A 23,630-nucleotide genomic window follows, 5' to 3' on the forward strand; every position below is an offset into this window, starting at 1 on the left:
TAGCAAATAGTGACTTGCTGTATTGTATTCCTTGGCCTGAATATGATTACTATAATGGATGCTCACCACTTTCCTGATGGGCATCTGTTGCAGACCCTAACCCTCTGCCTCCTTCCTGGCCAGCCAGACCCTCCTGGTCTCTGGCCAGTGGGGATTTCCCCTTGATCATTGCAACCATGGGGGTGTTACCTCCTAGTCAAAAGCCAGGTTCAAATGGGGAAATAAGGGCCCAGGTCTTGGGGAGTTCCTTTGCTGGTTGGCTGGGCACTGGCCACAGCCATGACCAGCCATGGCATCAGTCATACCCCAGTATTGAAAGATTTGCCATCCTGTCTTATATTGACCTGACCCCATTGTCCTCACCACCTTGAGAGAGTTACAGAGGAGCCAATACAATCAACCTAGGGAAGGTGTGAACACTGGCTCCACGTTTGAAACAATTCTTCCCTAAGTACCATTTATTTGGACGACTCAGGTCTATACCCACACAGCTGTCCTGCTGTCTATGAGCCACCCACTGTCTTGATATTCTCACAAATCTGGTTTATTTGTTTTTAATATCAAAGGTATATACCACCAATTCATATATTATCATAGAATGGCGTACAACAATATATACCATGAAATTTAAAACACCATAACAACATGGACTTGTGTAAACATCAGGCTGGAATTTTCCTACTCATCCACTGTTATTGATCAGTAAACCAGATCTATAATTTAAAATCAGTTGCATTGGAAAATAGAAATAGGAAGGGGAGGGGAGGGTTCTGAGCCCTCCTAATTTCCCACCCTGCCCCACTCTTAATGTCTCTCCTTTAGGTATTACGTCTAAGAAGACACGTGGTGAATTAGATCTGATCATTGAAACAGTTGCAGATGAAAGATACAATTGGGTGATGAAAAACAAATGGATGAATTCCATGAATAATAAGGTGAGAGGGTCAAAGAACAATGGCATTGCAAGGCCAACCATTCACAGGAAGAAGTACAGATATCGTTTTATAGAAATATATATATATATATTTATCTATTTTTAGAGGAATGCCCAAAATCTAAGAGTTTCCACAAAGCAGTCTTGATTTCTTTGTTTCTCATGCTATAGATGAATGGATTCAACATGGGAGGAATTATGGTATAGATCACAGCAAAAGCTATATCCAGATCAGAAGAAGCATTAGTGGGAGGCTTTGCATAGGCAAAGAGTGCAGTGCCCATAAACAAAGAGACAACAGTGAGGTGGGGAAGGCAAGTGGAGAGGGCTTTTTTCTGACCATGTACTGAAGGAATTCTGCGCACTGTAGCAAATAGCTGCATGTATGTTATGATAATGAACATGAAGCAGCCTAGTCCCAGGCAACACCCTAACACAATAACCCCTACTTCGACAAGGTAGATATTAGAGCAGGAGAGCTTCAGTAATGTTGGAACTTCACAGAAGAACTGATGGACGTCATTTGAACAGAAGGTAATTGCAAAAGTGCTACAAGTATGTAACATGGCATGAAGAAGACTAGCAATCAACACAATGAGGGTCATCTGAATACAAGCTCCTTTGTGCATAATTGTCTCATACTGTAATGGGTTGCAGATGGCAACATAGCGATCATGTGCCATTACTGTTAGAATGGCAAAATCTGCTGCGACAAAGAACATATAGAAGAAAACCTGGGCCACACACCCAGAGTAAGAAATAGATCTGCTGTTCATGATGGAATTGGCTAATGATTTGGGCATCATGACAGAAGCAGAGCCCATGTCCATCATTGCCAAATTAGTTAGGAAAAAGTACATTGGTGTATGGAGGTGATGGTCTAGCGCAAATGCAGCAATAATGAGAAGATTCCCAGCCATGGTGGTCAAGTACAATCCTAAGAACAGAAAGAAGTATAAGATCTGTAGTTCTCGTACATCTGAGAATTCCCACAGCAGAAACATTGACATGGAAGTAAGATTGCTCATTTTTTCTTCAGTATTTGCATTCTCTCTGTTGGAGGAAGAAGCTAAAACGTGTTAATAATGATTAATGAGCTAATTATATCATTTATTTATTATACCCCATCCATCGGGCTAGGTTTCCCCAGCCACTCTGGGCTGATCCCAACAGATTAAAATCAGAATATAGAACATTTTTTTTAAAAAATGCTTCCTGAAATTTAATTATATATTCCCCATTCTTTTGCTAATCAAGTAGTGTAAAAACAATTGAGATTAAAGATTATGCCAAAATAGCCCATTTGTAAATTGAAGCTTGCATATCTGTTATTATATAAAGTATCTAAAGTATCTCAAACACTGATTTCACTCCAAACTTTATATATTAACTAATATTTTCTATTTCTGCTCAGTCTGCATGTTTGGGGGACTCTAAGTAATCTTCCAGTAACATGAAGCTATCTGGGGGTTTTTTAACTACTTCCTTTAGTTGCTTTGCCCCACAAAGGAAGCTGCTATTAATGTCACTTGTAGAGCTGTCCCATCTCTTGTGGCCTAATTCAAACCCTCATCTGCTATACAGTGGTACCTCAGGTTAAGAACTTAATTCGTTCTGGAGGTCCGTTCTTAACCTGAAACTGTTCTTAACCTGAAGCACCACTTTAGCTAATGGGGCCTCCTGCTGCTCCTGCACCGCTGCTGCACGATTTCTGTTCTCATCCTGAAGCAAAGTTCTTAACCTGAGGTAATATTTCAGGGTTAGCAGAGTCTGTAACCTGAAGCGTATGTAACCTGAAGCATATGTAACCCAAGGTACCACTGTAGTAATCTTTGAAGAGATAATCATGATGTTAAACATATGTTTTATATGGCATTTAGATATCACTTGAAGAAGACAGTGTTGGACTGGCAGCTCCCAAACCTGAAACCTTCTGTCAAATGGGGAGATCTTGCATACAAAGCACTTTGTATACCACTGAATTAGGGTTCTTCTATATGTCTATCTTGCAAAATACTGTCTACATCTACATGACTAGTCCACTACCTAATCTTTCTCTCATATAAATATATATATATATATATATATGTCAGGTATTGAAATTGGAAACTATAACATACTGCTATCCTGCGTTATAGGTGCTCCTGGTTTTTCAGAACTTCTGAGATTCAGAAAAAATATATTCTGAATCTCAGAAGCCAGAACAGCAAGAGAGATCACTGCACAGTGAAAGCAGCAATCCCTCTTGCTGTTCTGGCTTCTGTGATAGCTGCGCAGCCTGCATTCGCTCCATAAGATGCACACACATTTCCCCTTAATTTTAAGGAGGGGGAAAGTGAGTCTTATAGAGCAAAAAATATGGTAAGTAACAGAGTATACATGTGTTTGGGAATAAGACAGAATTCTAAGGAAACAGCCTATTTTGAATGTAGTCTGCTACAGATAAATATTAAATTGACTGTATTATATTGCCATAAAACATGGGTAGGTAAACTAAGGCCTGGGGGGCGTATCCGGCCGAATCACCTTCTAAATCCGGCCCACGGACAGTCCGAGAATCAGCGTATTTTTACATGAGTAGAATGTGTCCTTTTAATTAAAATGCATCTCTGGATTATTTGTGGGGCATAGGAATTCATTCATTGTTATATTTATTTTCAAAATATAGTCCGCCCCCCCCACAAGGTCTGAGGGAGAGTGGACCACCACCCTGCTGAAAAAGTCTGCTGACCCCTGACATAAAATCTTCTGATGAATTTCACAAGCTGGTAGTGGTACTGTTTGTGCCAATATATGTCTCTAATACTTCAGTGGGTGATAATGATCTGGGGTATATTTGTGTCCCCATGAAATGTAACACAAATCTAGTTCTGTCAGCATGAATTTTCATGTCATCACTTTTGTTTTTCTGACATGGGGGGGGGGAACCTGCTGCAAATTATGCAGTTACTGGGGGGAAAGCTGTGGCCTTGATCGGGATCTTTTTTCTAGCACACAGACTGATTGGAACAGAACACAGCCCAGTTCTATCATACACGCATCACAAACGGACCACACAGTTGAATGATGTAATATATCTATATCAGCTACATCTATTTGCCTTTGGAACATTCATTAGGAATTTGTTTAATATACCAGGTGGTCATTGTTCATTTTAAAGTTGAGCACTCTAATAAGGACTGGTATCAGCATTCAAGAGTATGTAAGACCCCTTTGGGATGTGGGTGGCGCTGTGGGTTAAACTACAGAGCCTAGGACTTGCCAACCAGAAGGTTGACGGTTCGAATCCCTGCAGTGGGGTGAGCTCCCGTTGCTCAGTCCCTGCTCCTGCCAACCTAGCAGTTCGAAAGCACTTCAAAGTGCAAGTAGATAAATAGGTACCGCTCCAGTGGGAAGGTAAACGGCGTTTCCGTGCGCTGCTCTGGTTCGCCAAAAGCGGCTTAGTCATGCAGGCCACATGACCCGGAAGCTGTATGCCGGCTCCCTCAGCCAGTAAAGTGAGATGAGCGCCGCAACCCTGGAATCGGCTACGACTGGACCTAATGGCCAGGGGTCCCTTTACCTTTACCTTTAAGACTCCTTTAAAATTGAAAGATGAGAGGAAAATAAAATCCTGATAGACACATCTAGATTACATCAGAGTAAAAGGAAACTACCAAATCACCTTAAATTGTTTTAAAATACCTTTAATGATAAGATTCAATTTCCTTCCCAGCTACTTTAGGGGACGATATGATAAAGATGTCAGAATCCATGCATCTTCTCAACCAAGCTCTTTTGGCCTTCTTGCAGCACTTGCCACAGGACATGTAACTGTTTTTCCCGCCTTTAAATAGACTGCATATGTGAGGATAATAGTCACTAAATTAGCAATGTTAGACATGGGAAGGATCATTCTTTTAAGTCTTATTTGTCATCTTGGGATCTTACTCCCAAGAGTCCAGCACAGCTGATCTGAAAACATTGTTGAAAGTTACTGCTTCTACATTGACAGTAGGGGGGGGAAGTATTTATGTAGAAATTATACAAGAGTGGGACACAAAATCAATCTTGTTTTACACCCCTTGGGAAAACTATTGAATCTGAAAGGAAGTCCACAAATCCATGCAAAATTTTAATGAAAGGATCGGAGGAGAGCTAGAGTATAACATTTATCCAGTGAAGTGACAATGGCCACTTACCCTTCTTCCACAGTGAGTGGCGGTTGCGGCCCACCACAGTGCTTCCCTAAGCACCTGGAGCCTCGCCATGTTGCCCTGACTGTTGGGTTCCTCCCCGGCTACCGCGGAGCATCTTGCCAATCCAGGGTGGCCTGGGGGGGTGGAGCTTTTGCAGGCTTCACTCAGGTCTACTCCCTGGACTTATAATCAGGCCGACGCAGCTTATCACAGCTCATTGACCACTTGTTCATGACATTTTACAAGTCTCACTAGGTCCAGTGAGCACCAACTGCCACTGACAGAGCCTGTTATATTCAAAACTATATCATGTGTGGATCAAAGAGAGGCAGGTCCTATCTGTAGCTGGTTTCCACAGTAGATACAACACATTAGATCAATGTGTTGTTTTTCCTTATCTTATTCAAAAGTATGTTAGCAACAAACAAATAAAACCCTGGGTGCTGTATTAATTGGTCTCACTCTCGTTTGCCTTTGACTCCATTAACCAACAGTGTCTATGGCTGAGGTTGGAGGACTAGTTGCATGCCCAGCCACAAAGTCCCTGTCCCCAGGGATCCTTAGGGTCCATAGCAAAACACTCCTCCTCCTCCTCCTCCTCCTTTATATACCGCTCTATACCCAGAGATCTCAGGGCAGTTCAGAGATGGGGAAACCCAAACGTTGGGGGGAGGCTCTATGGCCCGCTGGCCAACCACTTCTGGCTCTATATGGACAGAGACTTCCCCCTCAAGACCCCTTTAACAGGGTACCCTGTAAATGCCGCTGCTGTTAATATAACAGGCTCTGTCAGTGGCAATTGGTGCTCATTGGACCTAGTGAGGCTTGTAGAATATCATGAATGAGTGGCCAATGAGCTGTGATAAGTATGTACAGGTTAGAAAACTGAATTGGTGAATCTTAAAAGTGCTACATAGGACTGCTAACAAGAAACCCAATAAATTTCCAGACCTATAGGAAAAGATTATCCCCTTCACCCAGCTTATGAAACTCACTGAGTCGCTGCCTCTCAGTCTAATGTACTTCATGAGCTTGTTGTGAGGGTATGATTTATTTAGTTAATTAGTTAGTTTATAATGTTTGCATATTTGACCACAATGTGCAAACTGGACATTAGGATTACCTGTAATAAAAGTGCTGGAAAAATGCGAAGGTGAGAGTTTGTGTGAACGGGGTGTGGGGGCAGAATACCACATTCCATGATGGATTATTTCATGGAAGAATCAACTATGATAAATTGGTTCATCAGGGAATGCACATCGTGGTTAGCGTGTGCAATTACAACTAGTTACTGGATACTGGATACTGGATACAGAGAGCGTGGTATCTATGATACTATTATCTTCCTAATTGTGCTGTTTTAAATGTGCATTTTGCATTTGATTTCCTTTGGTAATGTTTTATTTTGATATCTTTAAGATAATATTTTAGTTTCCTGTTAATTATGTTAGCCTGGAAGTAACTGCAAGTGTGGCTGGGTTTTTGACAGCAGTATCTCTTAGAGCGGTGAATGGCACTATTTAGTGGAAAGAAATCCCAATGGACTGAGCCAGAGGTGGATCCTAATAACTCCAGAGATAGAGGCAGTCTCCAGGGTGACTGATGGGAAGATGGAATATGGCAAGGGAAATGTTTCTAGCAATTAATATTATCAAAATAAGAGAAGGAAGATTGCAACATCATATATTATTTTATCAAAAAACAAGTTTTATAATTTAGAATGATCACAATCAAAATGTATGATTCTGTCTACACTACAGTAAAACTGAAAATTCTGATGGGAAAATTACCAATTTTTCAACACTTTTTCTTATTAGAATGAATATTTGTTACATTTGATTGTTCTATATAGGCAACATCCATTAAGTGGGGGTTACGTTCCTAGGTACTGTGAGTTTAACCCTGGATAAATTCCTGGAACCCCTGGAATCTCACACTACTCAGAGATTGGAGTGGCAAGCAAAAATATAATAAAATTGATAATTATTTTGGGGACATACATTTTATGCTTTTGAACTTTCATTTTCTTACTAAAGGCATTGGAAATAGTATTTGCTGATACAGTTACAGTATATCTAATTGTACTATACTTGTATCAGTAGTAAGTAAAACACATTTTGGGGGGGAGAAGGGTGAAGAGGATGAACAAATGGCAATGAATGGCATGGAGAATAAGGTGAATAAATTATAAGACTATTTGCATTGCAGAGTGAGGAACACAGGAAGTTACTTTACACTGAATCAGCCCATTGGTCCATTTAGCTCAGTATTGTTGACACTGATTGGTAGTGGCTCCCTATGGCTTCAGATATGGAATCATTCATTCCTCCACCTGCAGATGCCAGGGGTTACAGTAGGAACTTCCTACATGCAAAGCAAATGTCCACCCCAAGGTTCTAGTGCTAGTTTAAAAACTGTATATCAAAACATTCACATTGAATATACAATCCCATTTTTAAAAACTCAAAATATATTTTTAGAAGAATGCCCATATTCTAAGAGTTTCCACATAGCAGTTTTTATTTCCTTGTTTCTCATACTGTAGATGAATGGATTCAATGTGGGAGGAATGATGGTATAGACCACAGCAAAAGCTATGTCCACATTAGAAGCAGCATCTGTGGGTGGCTTTGCATAAGCAAATACTCCAGTGAACATAAACACAGAGACAACCATGAGGTGAGGCAGGCAAGTGGAAAGGGCCTTTTTCTGACCATGAACAGAAGGGATTCTACGCACTGTAGAAAAGATTTGAATGTATGTTATGATGATGAAAATGAAGCAACCGAGCCCTATACTCCATCCTAGCACAAGAAACCCAACTTCAACTAAGTAAAAGTCAGTGCAGGAAAGCTTCAGTAACCTTGGGATTTCACAGAAGAATTGATTGACAGCATTAGAACAGAAGATGTTTGCAAAGGTGCAACCAACATGTAGGGTGGCATTAAGAAGACTGATAATCCATACAATGGCTACCATCCGTATACAGGCTCCTCTGTTCACAATTAACTCATATTGGAGTGGGTTGCAAATAGCAACATTGCGGTCATGTGCCATTATAGTTAGGAGGGCAAGATCTGATGTTCCAAATAAATATGAAAAAAAGACTTGAGCAACACATCCAGAATAAGACATGAACCTGCTGTTTAAAAGAGAAATAGCCATCGATTTGGGTACCATGACAGAAATTGTTCCAAGGTCCATCATGGCCAAATTCATGAGAAAGAAGTACATGGGGGTGTGAAGGTGGTGATCGAAGACAACTACTACAATAATGAGAAAATTCCCCATTATTGCCACCAAGTACAACAACAAGAAAACAAAAAAGTGCAAGATCTGTAGTTCTCGAATGTCTGAGAATCCCAACAGCAGAAATGTAGACGTGGAGTTAAGATTGGACATTTTATTCACACAACGTGTTCACACATTACCTGTACAAGGAAGAAGATAGGATTGTTTGTTTATAATTATTTATTAACCCGTTTAATTTAAACAAAGTTCCTTTAAACAGTCAAATCCACCATGCATTCTATGCTTTCCCCCTCGGATTGTCACTGAACCCCCCCCCCCCCAGCACCTATTTGAAATTTGTGCATGGTGTGGGGAGGCTAGCATAGCCTTCAAGTGTCACAATTTTCCCAGGACACTCCTGGAATTACAGAAGTCATTTTGGCTTCTCATTTTATCCAGGATTGTCCCAGTTGCTCCCAGCAACACTGATTTTCAATTTGCATTGTGAGCTTTCTTGCAAGGCAGTTTTGTTTACTCAGAACAATCTGCATGTCCTTGCATGTGACCTATACAATATTAAGAGTTAAGAGCACAACACATATCATCAAATAATTTCAGAGTTATGTGCTCAAAATCAATCTACTTCTTTTAGCCAAAATAAATGGCAGGTTACTATTATACCCATTATATATATGTGCTCCTGAGTCTGGCAGTGGCTTGCAGCAGCACCCGGGTAAGAACTGGAATTGGAGCTCGTATAAACTGACTTTGTTATCACTATGCACACATGCACATGCTTTTAATTTGGGATAATTTGCAGCAGGCCTGCACAAATTAGGTAACCTCCGTAAATTGAAGACAGAACACGCAGTATGAACAGAGGCTCCCTGAAGGTTTGGTAGGTCGGTTTTTGCTTGGGACTGCAAAAATAAGGGATAGGAAAATCAAATATTTCACTGTTAATTTTTTGGCTTATTATATCATGAGCTCATACCCTCCCTTCCTATTGACTTGTGCCTTACCCCATGTGCACAGGCACTTAGGCAAGCGGTGAAGACCTTTATGTTTAATGCTACCTTTAACTTAGGTCATAACTGGGTTTTACAGGACAGCTTCTTAAAATATGTTAAAATAAAAAATTCCTTCCAGTAGCACCTTAAAGACCAACTAAGTTAGTTCTTGGTATGAGCTTTCGTGTGCATGCACACTTCTTCAGATACACCATGTGTATCTGAAGAAGTGTGCATGCACACGAAAGCTCATACCAAGAACTAACTTAGTTGGTCTTTAAGGTGCTACTGGAAGGAATTTTTTATTTTGACTATGGCAGACCAACACGGCTACCTATCTGTAACTTAAAATATGTTGTATGTTTGGTCATGTAGCTATTATACCTTTATATCTTGCCTTGCTCTTGTTTGCATGTCACATTGTGAGGGCATGGTCCTAAACAGCTTATAAGAATACAATGAGTTAATACAGGGCAGGGCACCTTGTACACACAGCCCTAGCCTCCCAACCTCACTGCCGCTTCACCAATCCCCAGCATTTGCTGCTTGAGGTGGTCGCTTGACTTTGTCTAATGGGCATGGGGGTGGAATGACACTGATGTAGAACAGAATATCCCTAGTTTCATATGAGGAATGTTGGAGGGTATAGGCTATACCCCCTCAATCCTTCTTCTAATATCTGTGTGTTTGATGGAACATCCAAAAGAGAAGCCTACATACACATACATGTACATAAGAGCTCACCACACAGTATTGGTTTTGCGGTTATTACTGTCACATGAATAATAAAATACTTATATCATCTTTTATAACTTGGCTTGTGCACTTCCATTTTTGTCACAATTTCCCCTTCAATGTGGCGTACCAGATCTCACAATTATACAACTATAATCGAACGTATTGGGTTGAACTCACATTTAGTCATATACTTGCAACAGAACCTCTGCAGTCAATGGGTCTACTAATAGCATCACCAAGTCTGGATTTAATCGAACAAAATTATAATCCAGTTAGAAAAAGTTGGCAAGCAATTGAAATACTTTCAAGTTTAAAATTCATAGGGTATGATATGCTTCAGATGCGAGAGCCCATGTACCTTCTCAACCAAGCACTTTCAACCTTCCCTTGGCACTTACCCCCAAACATGTAACCGAGTATTTTTTTCCCTTTAAAAAAGACAGCATATTTAAAGGTAATAGTCACTAAATGTAGCATCAGCTATTAGTGCCAGCAGGCATGGGAGGGAGTGTTAGTTAATTCTGTTTAGGCATCTTGGGATCCTGCTCCCAAGAGCGCAGCAGAGCTGATCTGAATCTTCAAGGCAATTTTGCTGCTTCGACTTTGGTAGTAGAAACAAACAAACAACAACAGATACAACATGTGCTTCAGTACATGAAAAATGATCACTCTATGGCTATTTATTTAGTTATATCCAAATACTGTAGCCATTTCTAGATAGAGATAGGCTTTCACAAACTATCCATTTCCTGGTTACGGTACATCCTGGCTGAATTGCTATATTGCATTATACATGGGGCTGCCCTTCAATATGACTCCTTTAGTGCAAAACCTGGCTGCAATAATTCTAACTGAAGAGAATTCTAACTACCATTCCATTTTTTATTTATTATTTATTTATTTGCCGTCATGTGCCTCTATCTGCAATACATTTCCAGACCTATCAGAAAAGATTACTTCCATCCCCCCAGTTTACTCACTTCTATGTCATTTTCCCAGTATGTGAGGGGAAAACGGAGGAATATTAAGTGGAGTAGGATGTGAGAGACCATGGATAAAATCAGTCATAAAACATATTGTGTGACTTTGGGATAGTCAGTCCCAGACAGACCTATCTGACCCAGTTGCTGTAGGAATAACCTCTGTTTATTTGTTTCGTTTAACAAAGTTTATATACCACTTGATTGTAATAAAGCCTCCACATGGCTAACAAGAAATATATAATTATTAATAAAAACAGTTAAAAACAGTTTCTTTTCTTTTTTAGTCCTAAATTACCGGTATGTGGCACCTGTCACATTGCCAGTTCCACAGACAAAAACAGTCAGATGGGCATAAATGGGGTATAGCAAGCTCACAAGTAAACCGATCTCAAGCCTTAACAGTATAGTACATGTGGCATGGCCTCCATTAATGAATGATGAGGTATGTGGTCAGTAATTGTTCCTTGTATTTTTCTTTTAGTTTCCAGTTGGTTCCTGTCATTCAGGGTGTTCATATACATTAGAAATGATGGTTGTGTGAACTGAAAAGAGTGGAGATGCTAAAGATTTGTTGTGTTAATGTTCTGCATAATGTTATGCACATCTCTGTCGTAATAGCATATAATAATTTAATATTTTGCTTAGTAATTTCTGAATGTATAAATTTTATCATATTGTCACCCCAATCTCCAAGCAGTCCTGCGCTGTGATGTGTGAAAATTTGCTCTGCACAACTGCTATCTGCACATGAAGGGAACTGTCTCCCTGGGTCAATTGGGGGGGGGTTGCTTGTGTTCTTGTTTTATTTTTATGATCAGTGTGTGTCCATGTCTGTAGGTTTGTGTGCTGCATGTCCGCCGGTGTGTGTAGTATGAGTATAATAAACTAAGAGTGGAGACCCAGCTCTGGCATGCAGCTCTTGGAGGGATAATTTATCACGAACACAACCCACTGGACAACAAAAGTTCAAATTAGATGGTTCTACTAATCAATATTATAAAATAATAGAAAGAAAATTGCCAGATGACATTTTTATGCAAAAATAAATTTTATAGTATTGTAGAATGATCAAGAACAAAATGCCCCACAAGGTCATGTTCTGTTCAGAACATTTTGGGAAAATGATACATTTTATGTTCTTCAACTTTCTTTTTCTAACTAAATGTTTACATGGAATATTTGTTAATATGGTTACATTCAATTGTCGTATACATGTATCACTTGTAAGTGAAATACACTGTCTTGAGAAGATGGTGAAATGCGTGATCAATTGATGATGAATTATATGAAAAATGAGGTGGAGGAATTATGGAATGATTTGTATCACAGATTCAGGAACAGAACAAACTGGTTTACACTTATTTCACTGGGTCCATTTAGTTCAGTATTGTCAGCACTGACTGGCAGTAACCCTCTATGACTTCAGAAATGGAATCATTATCCCCCAGCCAGGACTTGCCAGGGGTAAAGGCAGGAACCTCCTGCATGGAAAGCAGATACTCTACCAAAAGTTGTGTTGTTGGGTTAAAAATGGCATTGCCAAACTTTAACGTATAGAACAGTATACAACACTATTTTTATAGAACAGTTTCCACAAAGCAGTCTTAATTTCTTTGTTTCTCATACTATAAATAAATGGATTTAATGTGGGAGGAATTATGGTATATATCACAGCAAAAACTATATCCAGATCAGAAGAAGAATCGGTGGGTGGCCTTGCGTAGGCAAAGGCACCAGTGAACATAAGCAAAGAGACAACAGTGAGGTGGGGAATGCAAGTGGAGAGGGCTTTTTTCTGACCATCTAAAGAAGGTATTCTGAGCACTGTAGAAAAGATCTGCATGTATGTTATGATGATGAAAATGAAGCATCCTACTGATATAATAAAGGCTATCACAAGAACCCGAACTTCAACTAAGTAAAAGTCGGAGCAAGAGATCTTCAGTAATTTTGAGATTTCACAGAAGAACTGATTGACAGAATTACCACAGAAGGTATTGCCAAAGGTGCTCCCAGTATGTAACATGGCAGCAAGAAAGCCTGTGATCCACCCAATGGCTACCATCCGTATACAGGCTCCTTTGTGCATAATTGTCTCATATTGCAGTGGTCTGCAAATAGCAACGTAACGGTCATGTGCCATTATAGTTAGGAGAGCAAAATCTGATATTCCAAATAAATGTAAAAAGAAAACCTGAGCAACACATCCAAAATAAGAAATTAACCTGTTGTTGTAAAGGGAAATAGCCATTGATTTGGGCACCATAACTGAAACTGTTCCAAGGTCCATGATGGCCAAATTCATTAGAAAGAAATACATAGGGGTATGAAGGTGGTGATCAAGGACAATGACAATGACAATTAGAAGATTCCCTATTATTGCCATAAAGTACAAGGCTAGGAACACAAAGAAGTGCAAGATCTGTAGTTCTCGAATATCTGAGAATCCCAGCAGCAGAAATGCAGGCATGGAGGTAAGATTGTGCATTATGTTCGCAGCACTTATCCACATGTTACCTGTACAAGCAAGAGGATAAGGACTATTAGTGTACAATTATTGATTCATCAATTTAATTTAAGCTGAGCTGCTTTGATCTAGAAATCAAGTCCACCAAATATTCCTTTGCATAATCAGCAATAATTGTTGTCCCCTCTGTTTTCTCATCAGATAATCCCTGTCCACTTGTGCCCCCCCACACACACACACCATTTGCAAATGTAGGCAAGGTGTGATGAGTCTATACTCCCTAAAATCCTTCCCCTGGCATCTATGCATTCAGTGAAGCATCAGAAAGGGAAATTACAAGCATACATTTATACGTGCATAGGAGCTCACCAGTCAGTTGCTGGCTCCAATTATGCAGGGTGCCAGATAAGGTGGACAGACTAAAGACACACAATGTGCAAATATATATTGACTGGGTGGAAGTCCTAGTCTAATCTGGATTTTTTAAAAAACACAACTGGTGCAAACATTTCTTCAGCCAGCTAATATCCACAAATAGTTCATCAGAAATCTGCCTATGCCCTGTGAGCAATATACTGTTGGGAGACTGATTTTAATCTGAGACCACTTCTGCCCTACTGGAGATGGGTGGGTATGTGGAATCACAATTTGCAGTATTCTTAGATTTGTTATGTTTCCAGCTTAAATGTACAAAGATACTTGAGTGTTACCACCTTATCTTCCGAGTCTGATTCTGATACATTCCACAGATAGAGGAATGCTAGTTAATGTACAGTACCGGTAACATGTTTGTATTCTTTTTCTTTCAATTCATCAACCTCAGTTCTGAGAAATTGTTTAGGTCAAAATGCAGTGTAAGCAGTGCTTTTTTTCTAAAATAAAAAATTGTTTGGGGTACTCTCATTTTCCTACTCATATTGACATACTGCCCCTGAATTAGCCAAACTTAGATTCACAAAATGTTTAGGGGTATGCATACCCATGCATCTCCCCCCCCCCAAGAAAAGCACTGAGTGTAAGAGTAACATGCAGAAAGATGTAGGTGTGGTGATGAAGAATGATGCAAAGAAATAAGGAGTTACAGTTTTCTTGCCGCAGGTATTGTTAAGTTCAGAGCTAAAAACCACCCCAACCACTTACCTATTCCTTTTAAAACAGTTTCAGCCTGGGTAAGTGAAGTTTTTCATTTCACTACTATAGGCCATGACTGGTCAGACATTCATTGAGACATCTGAGATGATTTCTTCTTCTTCGGGCACATGCCAGAATATTGTATAACAGATGTATTTATAAACCGGTTTTTAAAAGGTGTGTGTGTTAGAAGGAGCTTAATTGGATATGTGCTTTGGCATTGTGGCAAATTGCTCCCATGAGTCCAAAACAGTTGATCAGAACCAGAACTCCCCAATTATTGTTTCCTTTGTTTCTGTCACAAATGTAAGCAACTAATATATGCTCACTGTCTTATAGAGGATTCCAGATCGCACTGCGTATACAGAGAGGTTTTCCATCTTGGCCCTGGCAGACCTATGTGCGCATTGGAACATGAAAAGAGGATTTGTCTGCATATCTATGAATCAATCCATACATACATGGGTTCCACAATGGTACTTGGAAGATGTCTGAGGACTGCCTTCTTTCTTTCCATGTTTTTTAAAAAAAGTTTATTGGATTGCCTGGTTAATTGTCCACCATACAGATAAAACATACTGTTACAAAAGTTGGGTGCCTCCCTCTCTCTTTGCTGAGCAGTGGCAGGAGCCCATGGGGTTCCAGGCATTCACTCATGATCTGTGATCACTTATCCCTTAAAGTGGGAATAAATTAAATTAGACATGTTTAAAACAAAACTGGTATTTTATTTATACACACCCAATGAGCGTTACAGCTTGATGGTTACTTTGGTAAAGTACAAGCTTGATTTTGGTCAAATTCTTTTTTTACAGAAGTGTTTAAGACTTTTACTTATGACTTTAACAGTGTTCCTAAATCATCTGATTCATCCTAGAATGGCTCTTTGTCCCACCATGCTAGTAAAACACATCTAGCCCCCCTTTATGATATAATATGTTATAATTGTTTTATAAAATAATCTGGTTTGCCCTGCCTAGCAAACCTCTAGCTGCTCAGCTATTCTCCCATCCAAGCCCTATCTAACACTTTAACTGTCAGGTTTTACCTTTTACTTTTCCACTCCCTCCTGATTGGCTAGCACTGTTGGGATACTGCCAGGGAGACAAAAGCCATCATGGCCCCACGCTGTCTCTGGACGATCCATCGACCTCCCGTAGAAATGCAGTATCAATCAATTAGCGACAAAAGCCTCGGAAATAGCTTTCCACATTCCAAGGACTGATGCACGCTCTATCAGCAGAGTTCGTACAGTGAAAGATGCACTCAGGAGAACATTATTTACAACTTTATTCAGCGTTGGTCAGAACAAAGAGAAAACATGACTGCCTGCTTCGATGTCCAGGCACAGAGAGAAAACGAAAGCATATACAAAACAGAAACATCCTATGAACAGGAAATACGTAGGCTGTGACTCACAACAGCCTGTCCCCTTTTTAAGGTGGAACGGAAATATCCTAACAAGCACTTCACCTTGCTGTGATTGGCTACTGAGTCTTCAGGGGGCTGACCAAAGGAATGTCCACCACACACAGCTTTTCCTGACCTCACTGATAAAAGTACAGTAAAACCATCTTCATCATCATTATGAAGCTTCAAACCATGAGGTTCAACCATTTTTTTACAGTCCAATACCCCCCATCGAAAGGGCCAACTGCACGACTTTGAAGGAGATCTTTGATCCACCATTGTCACTTGGTGACATGGAATGTATTCTGCCAGCTTTGACTGATTACTCAGCTCTTGCCATTTATGTATAGAGATAGTCTTTCACAGCAATCCATGTTCTGGTTACCTCTTGCTTGAATTGTTGCATTGAATTATACCTAGAATTGAACAGTTGGAAGGGACCTCAATGGCCATATAGCCCAACTCGTTACAATGCAGGAATAACAAGTAAATAATCCCTGACAGGGAGCCATCCAACCTCTATTGAAAAGCCTCCAATGAATAATAGTCCACCACCTTCTGAGGTAGTCAGTTCCATTGTTCAACAGCTCTTACCATCAGAAAGTTCTTCCTAATGTTCAATCAGAATCTCCTTTCTTGTAATTTGAATCCATTGGTTCAGGTCCTACCCTTTGGAGCAGTGAAAAACAAGCTTGTGCCATCTTCCATGTGACAGCTCTTTGGATATTTGAAGATGGCTATAACATTTCAGTCTTCTGCCCTTGAATATTCTAACTGGTTCATCCAGGTGGAGTAATGTTACTCCATTTAAAAGTGGCTGGCAGTGGAGTTTACCTTTAAAATGCTACCTTCCATAGCATCCTGCTTGTCCCTTAAGATTTTTGGTTAAGTCCTTTTGCCTAGTGTTTCCCTCAGCACAGCTGCATTCTGCATGCACTACACTACAAATATATAGATAGTTAGAGAGAGAGAGAGAGAGAGAGAGAGAGAGAGAGAGAGAGAGAGAGTTGCCCCAGCTCTTCAAGATAACCCTCATAGGTTGCACTACATTCTTTTGTTTGTTCTGGCATTTTAAAGGATTAAAGTGCATCTGTCTGTTATCAGTATCAAAGATCATTTGTTGCCTCTCAGGATGTAAATTACATTTCAAAATGCTATTGTATTGTATTGTATTGTATTGTATTGTATTGTATTGTATTTGCCAACATACCAGGAAGAAGAATCAACACAACCAAATGTGAATAAATAGGTTGTACTTTGTACTTTGGTTGTCAAACGAAATCCATTCCGGAAGTCTTTTCAACTTCCAAAAAAGTTCGACAACCAAGGTGTGGCTTCCAGTTGGCTGCAGGAGCTTCCTGCACTCAATCGGAAGCCATGGAAGCCGTGCCGGACATCCAGCTTCCAAAGAACATTCACAAACTGGAACACTCACTTCTGGGTTTGCCGGGTTCGGGAGCCAAAATGTTCGAGTCACAAGGTGTACGAGATCCAAGGTACGACTCTATGAAATATAACAACTTGAGGATCTGCAAAAACCAATTAACTAGTCAGATTCAACTAATGTAACCAAATCAAATCAAGTCCAGACAGGTGTTGATTAATAACAAGAACACAAAGCAAGATAGCAGACACACACTGTGTACACACAGCAAGGTTTCCTAAGATCCTCACTCCCTTCTGGGTGGACCTTGGGTGTAAGAGCCTAACAGGCACACCATGGCCTCATTGGCCAACGTCCATCCCAATGTTTCTGTCAGGTCAAAGAGCATCCAACCAGCACCCACAGGCTAAACCTGACAACAGTGACTAAGGGATGCCCACAACCAAGCAACACAGTCTTAGGTACTGTAAGTGTTTCATTCCTTCTGAAATTTCATCACCTGCCTGGACCACATGCCAATTTTCCATACTGAAGGAACACCACTCCAACAAACAACACCCAACAGTATAGAGTTGGCAAAAAATAGAAGACCCCAGTCAATTAAGGTTTCCGCAAATATTTCCTACTCAGCCCTTGGAAAACTGATGACTAACTTGTAGACCCAGACTGCAAAAGGGCGGGGGGGGGGGTAGGTGCTGAATAAAGAAGAGGTAAGAGTGCAGGACAGAGCAAGCTGAAATAGGCAGTCTGCAACCTGAAAAAACGCAACCTGAAGCGGACGCAACATGAGGTATGGCTGTATATGAAAAGCAGGAATACTCTGACCATGCCAACAAACACATGCACATACCTGAGGAATCTTGTTGTGACCAAAGGTGATGGAAGATTCAGTCTTCTGAAGTGAGCCCCCACTTACAATGGTAGTACATCTTTCCCCTTATGTGCCTGTAATGAAGTACATTCCTGCGCAGTAGGTCCTGCAGGTTGTTCCGTGTGCCCCTTCAATCAAACAGATTGTCATAGATCTGGCACTTCAGAGGAACATTGGGAAAGATCTTGAGATTCTAACTGATCTCATTCATGCCAAAAATTCAACGGAGGATGTGCTGATATTTTTAAACAATATGATGCTATTAAATTAAGATGAAAAACTTCTCTCAGAGATGATGTCATAAATTTGCCAGTTAGAGATGGGGTGGTTCTGGCTGGGATGGCTGGATCTGTCTCTCCCCGCAACACCCCCAACCCCACATTGTACTATTATGACTGGAGGTGGGTTAAGGGAACTAAGGCTGCATTGATATGGGGGTTATTGAAGTAAAACAGGTATTGCCAGTTCCTGGCCCACCGTGAATAGTCCCCAGAGAATATGTAGTGATGACACACAACTCTCTCTCTCTCTCTTTTCCATTGGTACCAGGAGAGGCTTGTAAAGTACTTGACTGGTGTCCGGAGTCTTGATGTGGGCCCAGACAATGAAATGAAATCAAGGCAAGATGGAGTTGTTCTGGGTGTATGGTTCCTGAGTTTGGGAGATGGAAAAACAATCTGTCCTGTATAGTGTTCCACTCCCCTTAAAGGAGCAGGTTCGTAATCACTTGGGATCAGGAGTCAGTGGCTTGAAGTGCTTATGCCAAGCTTCAGCTGGTGCACAACTATTGTCTTTAATGGACAGGGATAGCTTGGCTACCGTCACACAGACCCTGGTAACCTCCAATTGTGCTATTGTCCAAGAAATAAGAAAACCCCACCGTATTATGTGTTACGGAAAAGGGGCAATGGGGCAGCGAGCTGCAGCTGGCTGGAAAGCAAAACATGGTGGGAATGTTGGGACTGTACCGTGGGAACAAAGGGACAGTCTATTCACTGTGCTGAGCACCGGATTTAGCTCAGAGTGTAATTTGACCTGTACAGGAAGTACAGGAGGTGGAGTTTGTCTCTCTGCTGTTGGAGTCTGAAGAGAGCAGACGCATTTCTCTGTAATGCTGCAAAGACAGAAATAAAGGCATGTAAATACATTTCTGTCTATCTCTTTCCCCTCCCTGGGGGAAGCAGGGAGCAGGGAAGAGTGGTGTGTCCTTCTCACACTGAGGAGGATCGCCGATCGCGACCTAGCCTGTATCCTGCCGGGAAACGCAGACGGGGAGGTCAACAAGGAGATCAAGCCGGGAGCCTGGAGAGTGGCCAGTTTCTCCTGATAAGGCTTGAATTTCCAACATCATGTAGAAGCACTCTGGGACCTCCATCCTCCTGGAGACCTGCAATTTATGTGATATTTGTCTTGTAAAAGAGCATGGATTACTTAATATTAAGGATGTGTGCAGTGAATTCAGACAAATACCAAATTCATCCTGAGCCAAAGCAGGGTGCCTTGAGGGAGGCAGAAGGGTGGATTCTGGATTTCCCCAAGTTGTCATGGGATCTGTGTGAGGCTTCCCAAGTCAAAGCACTAACAGAAAGGAATGTGCCTTCCCGTTTCCTCAGCACCTCTTGTTAGAGATATTAGAGTGGAATTCCCTGCTCTGGATCTTGTGCACCATAGAAGTGAATAAGCTCCACCACAAGAATGAATTCAAAAAAGTTTTACTGCAAAAATGTTTTAAACTAGTTACAAAATAAAATGTTACAAAATGCAAAGTAACACATTTCTCTACACAAACTAGCAAAAAAGTCCAGTCTTTTTAAAGTCCTTGACATTGTCCAAAAACATTCTCTCTTTGGTCCCAGAGAAAGGTCCTATCTCAGTTGCACATTTTTCTAACCATAAATTCAATTCCCTGAATAGATGGATTTTTCTAAAACATTGGCTTATGGGCAAACTTCATTGGAAAATTCAGAGAACTGAATTTGTGGTTAAGTTCGTATATTGAAAGTGTGAATTTGATAGATTCAGTTTAAAATGAGAGCTGAGGTGAAATTCCCACCCATTGTTATTGGTAGTAGCAAGGGATGAGGCCTACACCAGTGTTTAGAAAAGGAAACTAGTCAATAAAGTCCACACAATATTAGAATGCCATGTTGATTTCTGCGTAGATTATAACTCAGCTGATATTAGGTTGACTGTAGCCAAACTATGAATATGAAAAATGATGGATGAAAGAAATTCAATGTAGGCTAGAGGAGGCAGAGGGTAATATTTGTGATAGAAGTAATGTTTGCTGGTTACTGAAATGTGTGTGGCACTTTATTTAAAGGAAACCATTCTCATACCGAAGACCACAAAATCCCATTTTCACAGAACAACTCAGGAGAAAACTTTAGAAGATTTCCCAAAATTTAAGAGTTTCCACAAAGCAGTCTTGATTTCTTTGTTTCTCATGCTGTAAATGAATGGATTCAATGTGGGAGGAATTATGGTGTACATCACAGACACAACTATATCCAGATCGGAAGAAGAATCACTGGGAGGCCTTGCATAGGCAAACAACCCACTTAAAAGAAACACAGAGACAACAGTGAGGTGAGGAAGGCAAGTGGAGAGGGCTTTTTTCTTTCCATGAACAGAGGGGATTTTTAACACTGTAGAAAAGATCTGCATATATGTTAAGATTATGAAAACAAAACAACCTAGTGCTATACCAAAGCTTAGCACAAGAAGCCCAACTTCAACCAGGTAGAAGTTAGAGCAGGAGAGCTTCAGTAGTGGTGGGATTTCACAGAAGAACTGATTAACAGCATTAGAACAGAAGGTATTTGCAAAGGTGCTCCCAGTATGTAACACAGCATATAAAACACAAATAGTCCACACAATCACTACCATACGAATACAGGCTGCTTTGTGCATTATTGACTCATATTGTAATGGATTGCAGATAGCAACATAGCGATCATGTGCCATTATAGTTAGGAGAGCAAAATCTGATGTTCCAAATAACATAAAAAAGAAAACTTGAGCAACACATCCAAAATAAGAAATAAACCTGCTGTTTAGGAGGGAAAGAACTATTGATTTGGGTACCATGACGGAAATTATTCCCATGTCCAGCATAGCCAAATTCAGTAGAAAGAAGTACATGGGTGTGTGAAGGTGATGATCAAGGACAATTGCAACCACAACGAGGAGATTCCCTATGATTGCTATAATGTACAATGCTAGGAAAACAAAGAAGTGCAAGATCTGCAGTTCTCGAATGTCTGAGAATCCCAGCAGCAGAAATGTTGACATGGAGGTAAGATTGTGCATTTTTTTCACTGGGCATATTCACATATTACCTGTACCAGAATAAAATAGGAAGAAATATTGAGTAAGCAGTTTAATTTAAGCTGGACTCCTTCTGTGTAATAATCAAATGAAGCTGATATTTCTTTGCTGAAATATGAAATGAAGACATATGATGACAGGCTGTCTGACCCCTCTGTATTGTCCTGAGAGAATCCCTGTCCACTCATTGAGCCTCTATATCTGTTGCAAATGTGTTCAGGGCAAGGTCTGACTATATCCATAATCTCTTCTCCTGACATCTATGCATTCAGAGGGACCTCAGAAAGAGAAGCCAACATGCAGGCACATCTATGTCCTAGGAGTTCACCACCAAGCTATAGGTCTCAATGATTCAGGGTTCTCAATTAAACTACCAGATTATTTGCACACAGTATTCACTTATAGCCTTCCTTTTGGGTGTTTGGCTGGACGTGGAAGGAAATATGAAACTTAATGCATCCTGAGAAGGCAGGGTGGATCAACTATTTTCATTGGTGATGCAGATACAGGTGCCTTTCCTCCCATCCTTCCCACAAACTGTGTTGACACATTTGCCCCAGTTCCTCTGCCTGCCCCAGGAAGGTCACCAAACAGCAGGCCCCTTTCACAGTTAGCAGGTCCCACCCCCCATAAACAAAGAACTGCTACTCAATATTCTGTCAGGTCCCATTAGAAGATGGAGGACTCTCAGATGAATGCAGCATCATTGTATCATAGACCCACATAAACATATCTGAAGACTAGTACAGGGACTCACTATATCACTGTACACACAATTATTAATAGTGTACAAGCCACCATCCAATTGTTGGAGGGACTGCTCTCCAGATTTGTGTAGTGTTTACCTCTTAGCTTTTCATCTCCTGAAGAAATCCTGCAAGGCAGCAGAGGTTTAGAATCGGAGTTTTCCTTCTCCTAAATGGGCTACCTTTCCAGTTTGACAAGCCCCATCTGCCTCACTTCCCTCTACAGCACCTGCAGAAACCACCTTCTCTACCACTGGACCCACCATTGGTCTTGTTTGCTCAATCCGCCAGATTAAGATCCACTAAATCTTTGCATGCAGGATAAGTCCTTAATTCACCAAGAGTTTGAGACCCATTGGTTACCCACAGCTGGTTTAGCTAGCCAAGCAAAGCTGTTCCCAGTTTGTGGCCATTGTCACATGCTGACAGCTCCTAGGAGCCACAGGTGAGAGCTGAGTGCAGGGTGGGGACCAAAGGTCAACAAGCTACCCCAGAAGGAGCATGACATATACCCCACCAGAGGTACTGCCCCTCCCCTAACACCTCATGCACCGCATCAGTATTTAGCTGCCTTAGTATTTAAGAAATAATTATGGAACTGTCTTACCCAATGTTAGCCCCTTGGTGAGGAGGTGACTTGCTTGAAAATAAGAAAAATAGCTGTTAATTGGGAGAGTGAGCAAACACTATTGGAGGATAAACCAAGTTTGTGTAATGTGACCTGCTTTGTGGTGCCTAAACTAGCCTTTGGTGTGGCGTAAGATGCTGATGAGTGTGGCAGGGAGTGCCGACTTATATGTTGCCTCAGCCAGAAGAATGCCTTGGATCAGCCCCAACTGATCTGCTGGTCCTCCTGCTAGCCTACTCTGGATTTGTTTTCTGGTGCAGTCAGCTTATGCAAACAAATAATTTATCACATCAGTGTCTACTCATGGGAGAAGTATAATGGTGGGAGGCTGAATTGGTTGTAAGACCACTTTTTCCCTAATTGCTTGCAATTTCATTATTTTTCTTTTGGTCAGATTTCTCAGTTGAGTGTACAAAGATGCTTACATGTTACTTCCACATCTTAGAAGTCTTGCCTTGATGTTTCCCACAGACATACTGCTGCCCCCGCCCCCCAGTTAATGCATACTGCTTTTATTATTACACTTTAACGACATTGACTTCAGTGAATGGGAAATTTCAAAGGGAATGTTGTTGCGTAAGAGAAATGT

At 40.8% G+C, this 23,630-nt stretch overlaps 3 protein-coding genes across 3 annotated transcripts; all 3 read right to left on the reverse strand.

Annotated features, from left to right (window-relative positions):
• Positions 1–1,026: 1,026 nt before the first annotated feature.
• LOC308460846 (olfactory receptor 14A16-like) lies at positions 1,027–13,562 on the reverse strand (the record flags this gene model as incomplete). The annotated part of the gene is made up of 2 exons (XM_080977380.1): positions 1,027–1,668; positions 13,269–13,562. 2 exons carry the CDS (start codon positions 13,560–13,562, stop codon positions 1,027–1,029), a joined length of 936 nt encoding a protein of 311 aa, XP_080833506.1.
• LOC308461853 (olfactory receptor 14A16-like) lies at positions 7,576–8,514 on the reverse strand (the record flags this gene model as incomplete). The annotated part of the gene is made up of 1 exon (XM_080979018.1): positions 7,576–8,514. The coding sequence occupies one exon, from the start codon at positions 8,512–8,514 to the stop codon at positions 7,576–7,578; it is 939 nt and encodes a 312-aa protein (XP_080835144.1).
• Positions 13,563–20,710: 7,148 nt separating the features above from the next.
• Positions 20,711–21,649, reverse strand: LOC308461527 (olfactory receptor 14I1-like; the record flags this gene model as incomplete). Its single annotated transcript, XM_080978524.1, has 1 exon — positions 20,711–21,649. One exon carries the CDS (start codon positions 21,647–21,649, stop codon positions 20,711–20,713), a length of 939 nt encoding a protein of 312 aa, XP_080834650.1.
• Positions 21,650–23,630: the final 1,981 nt, after the last annotated feature.

This window comes from Podarcis pityusensis, assembly GCF_964106645.2.
Source record: "Podarcis pityusensis genome assembly, chromosome: 13".
Lineage (NCBI taxonomy): Eukaryota > Metazoa > Chordata > Lepidosauria > Squamata > Lacertidae > Podarcis > Podarcis pityusensis.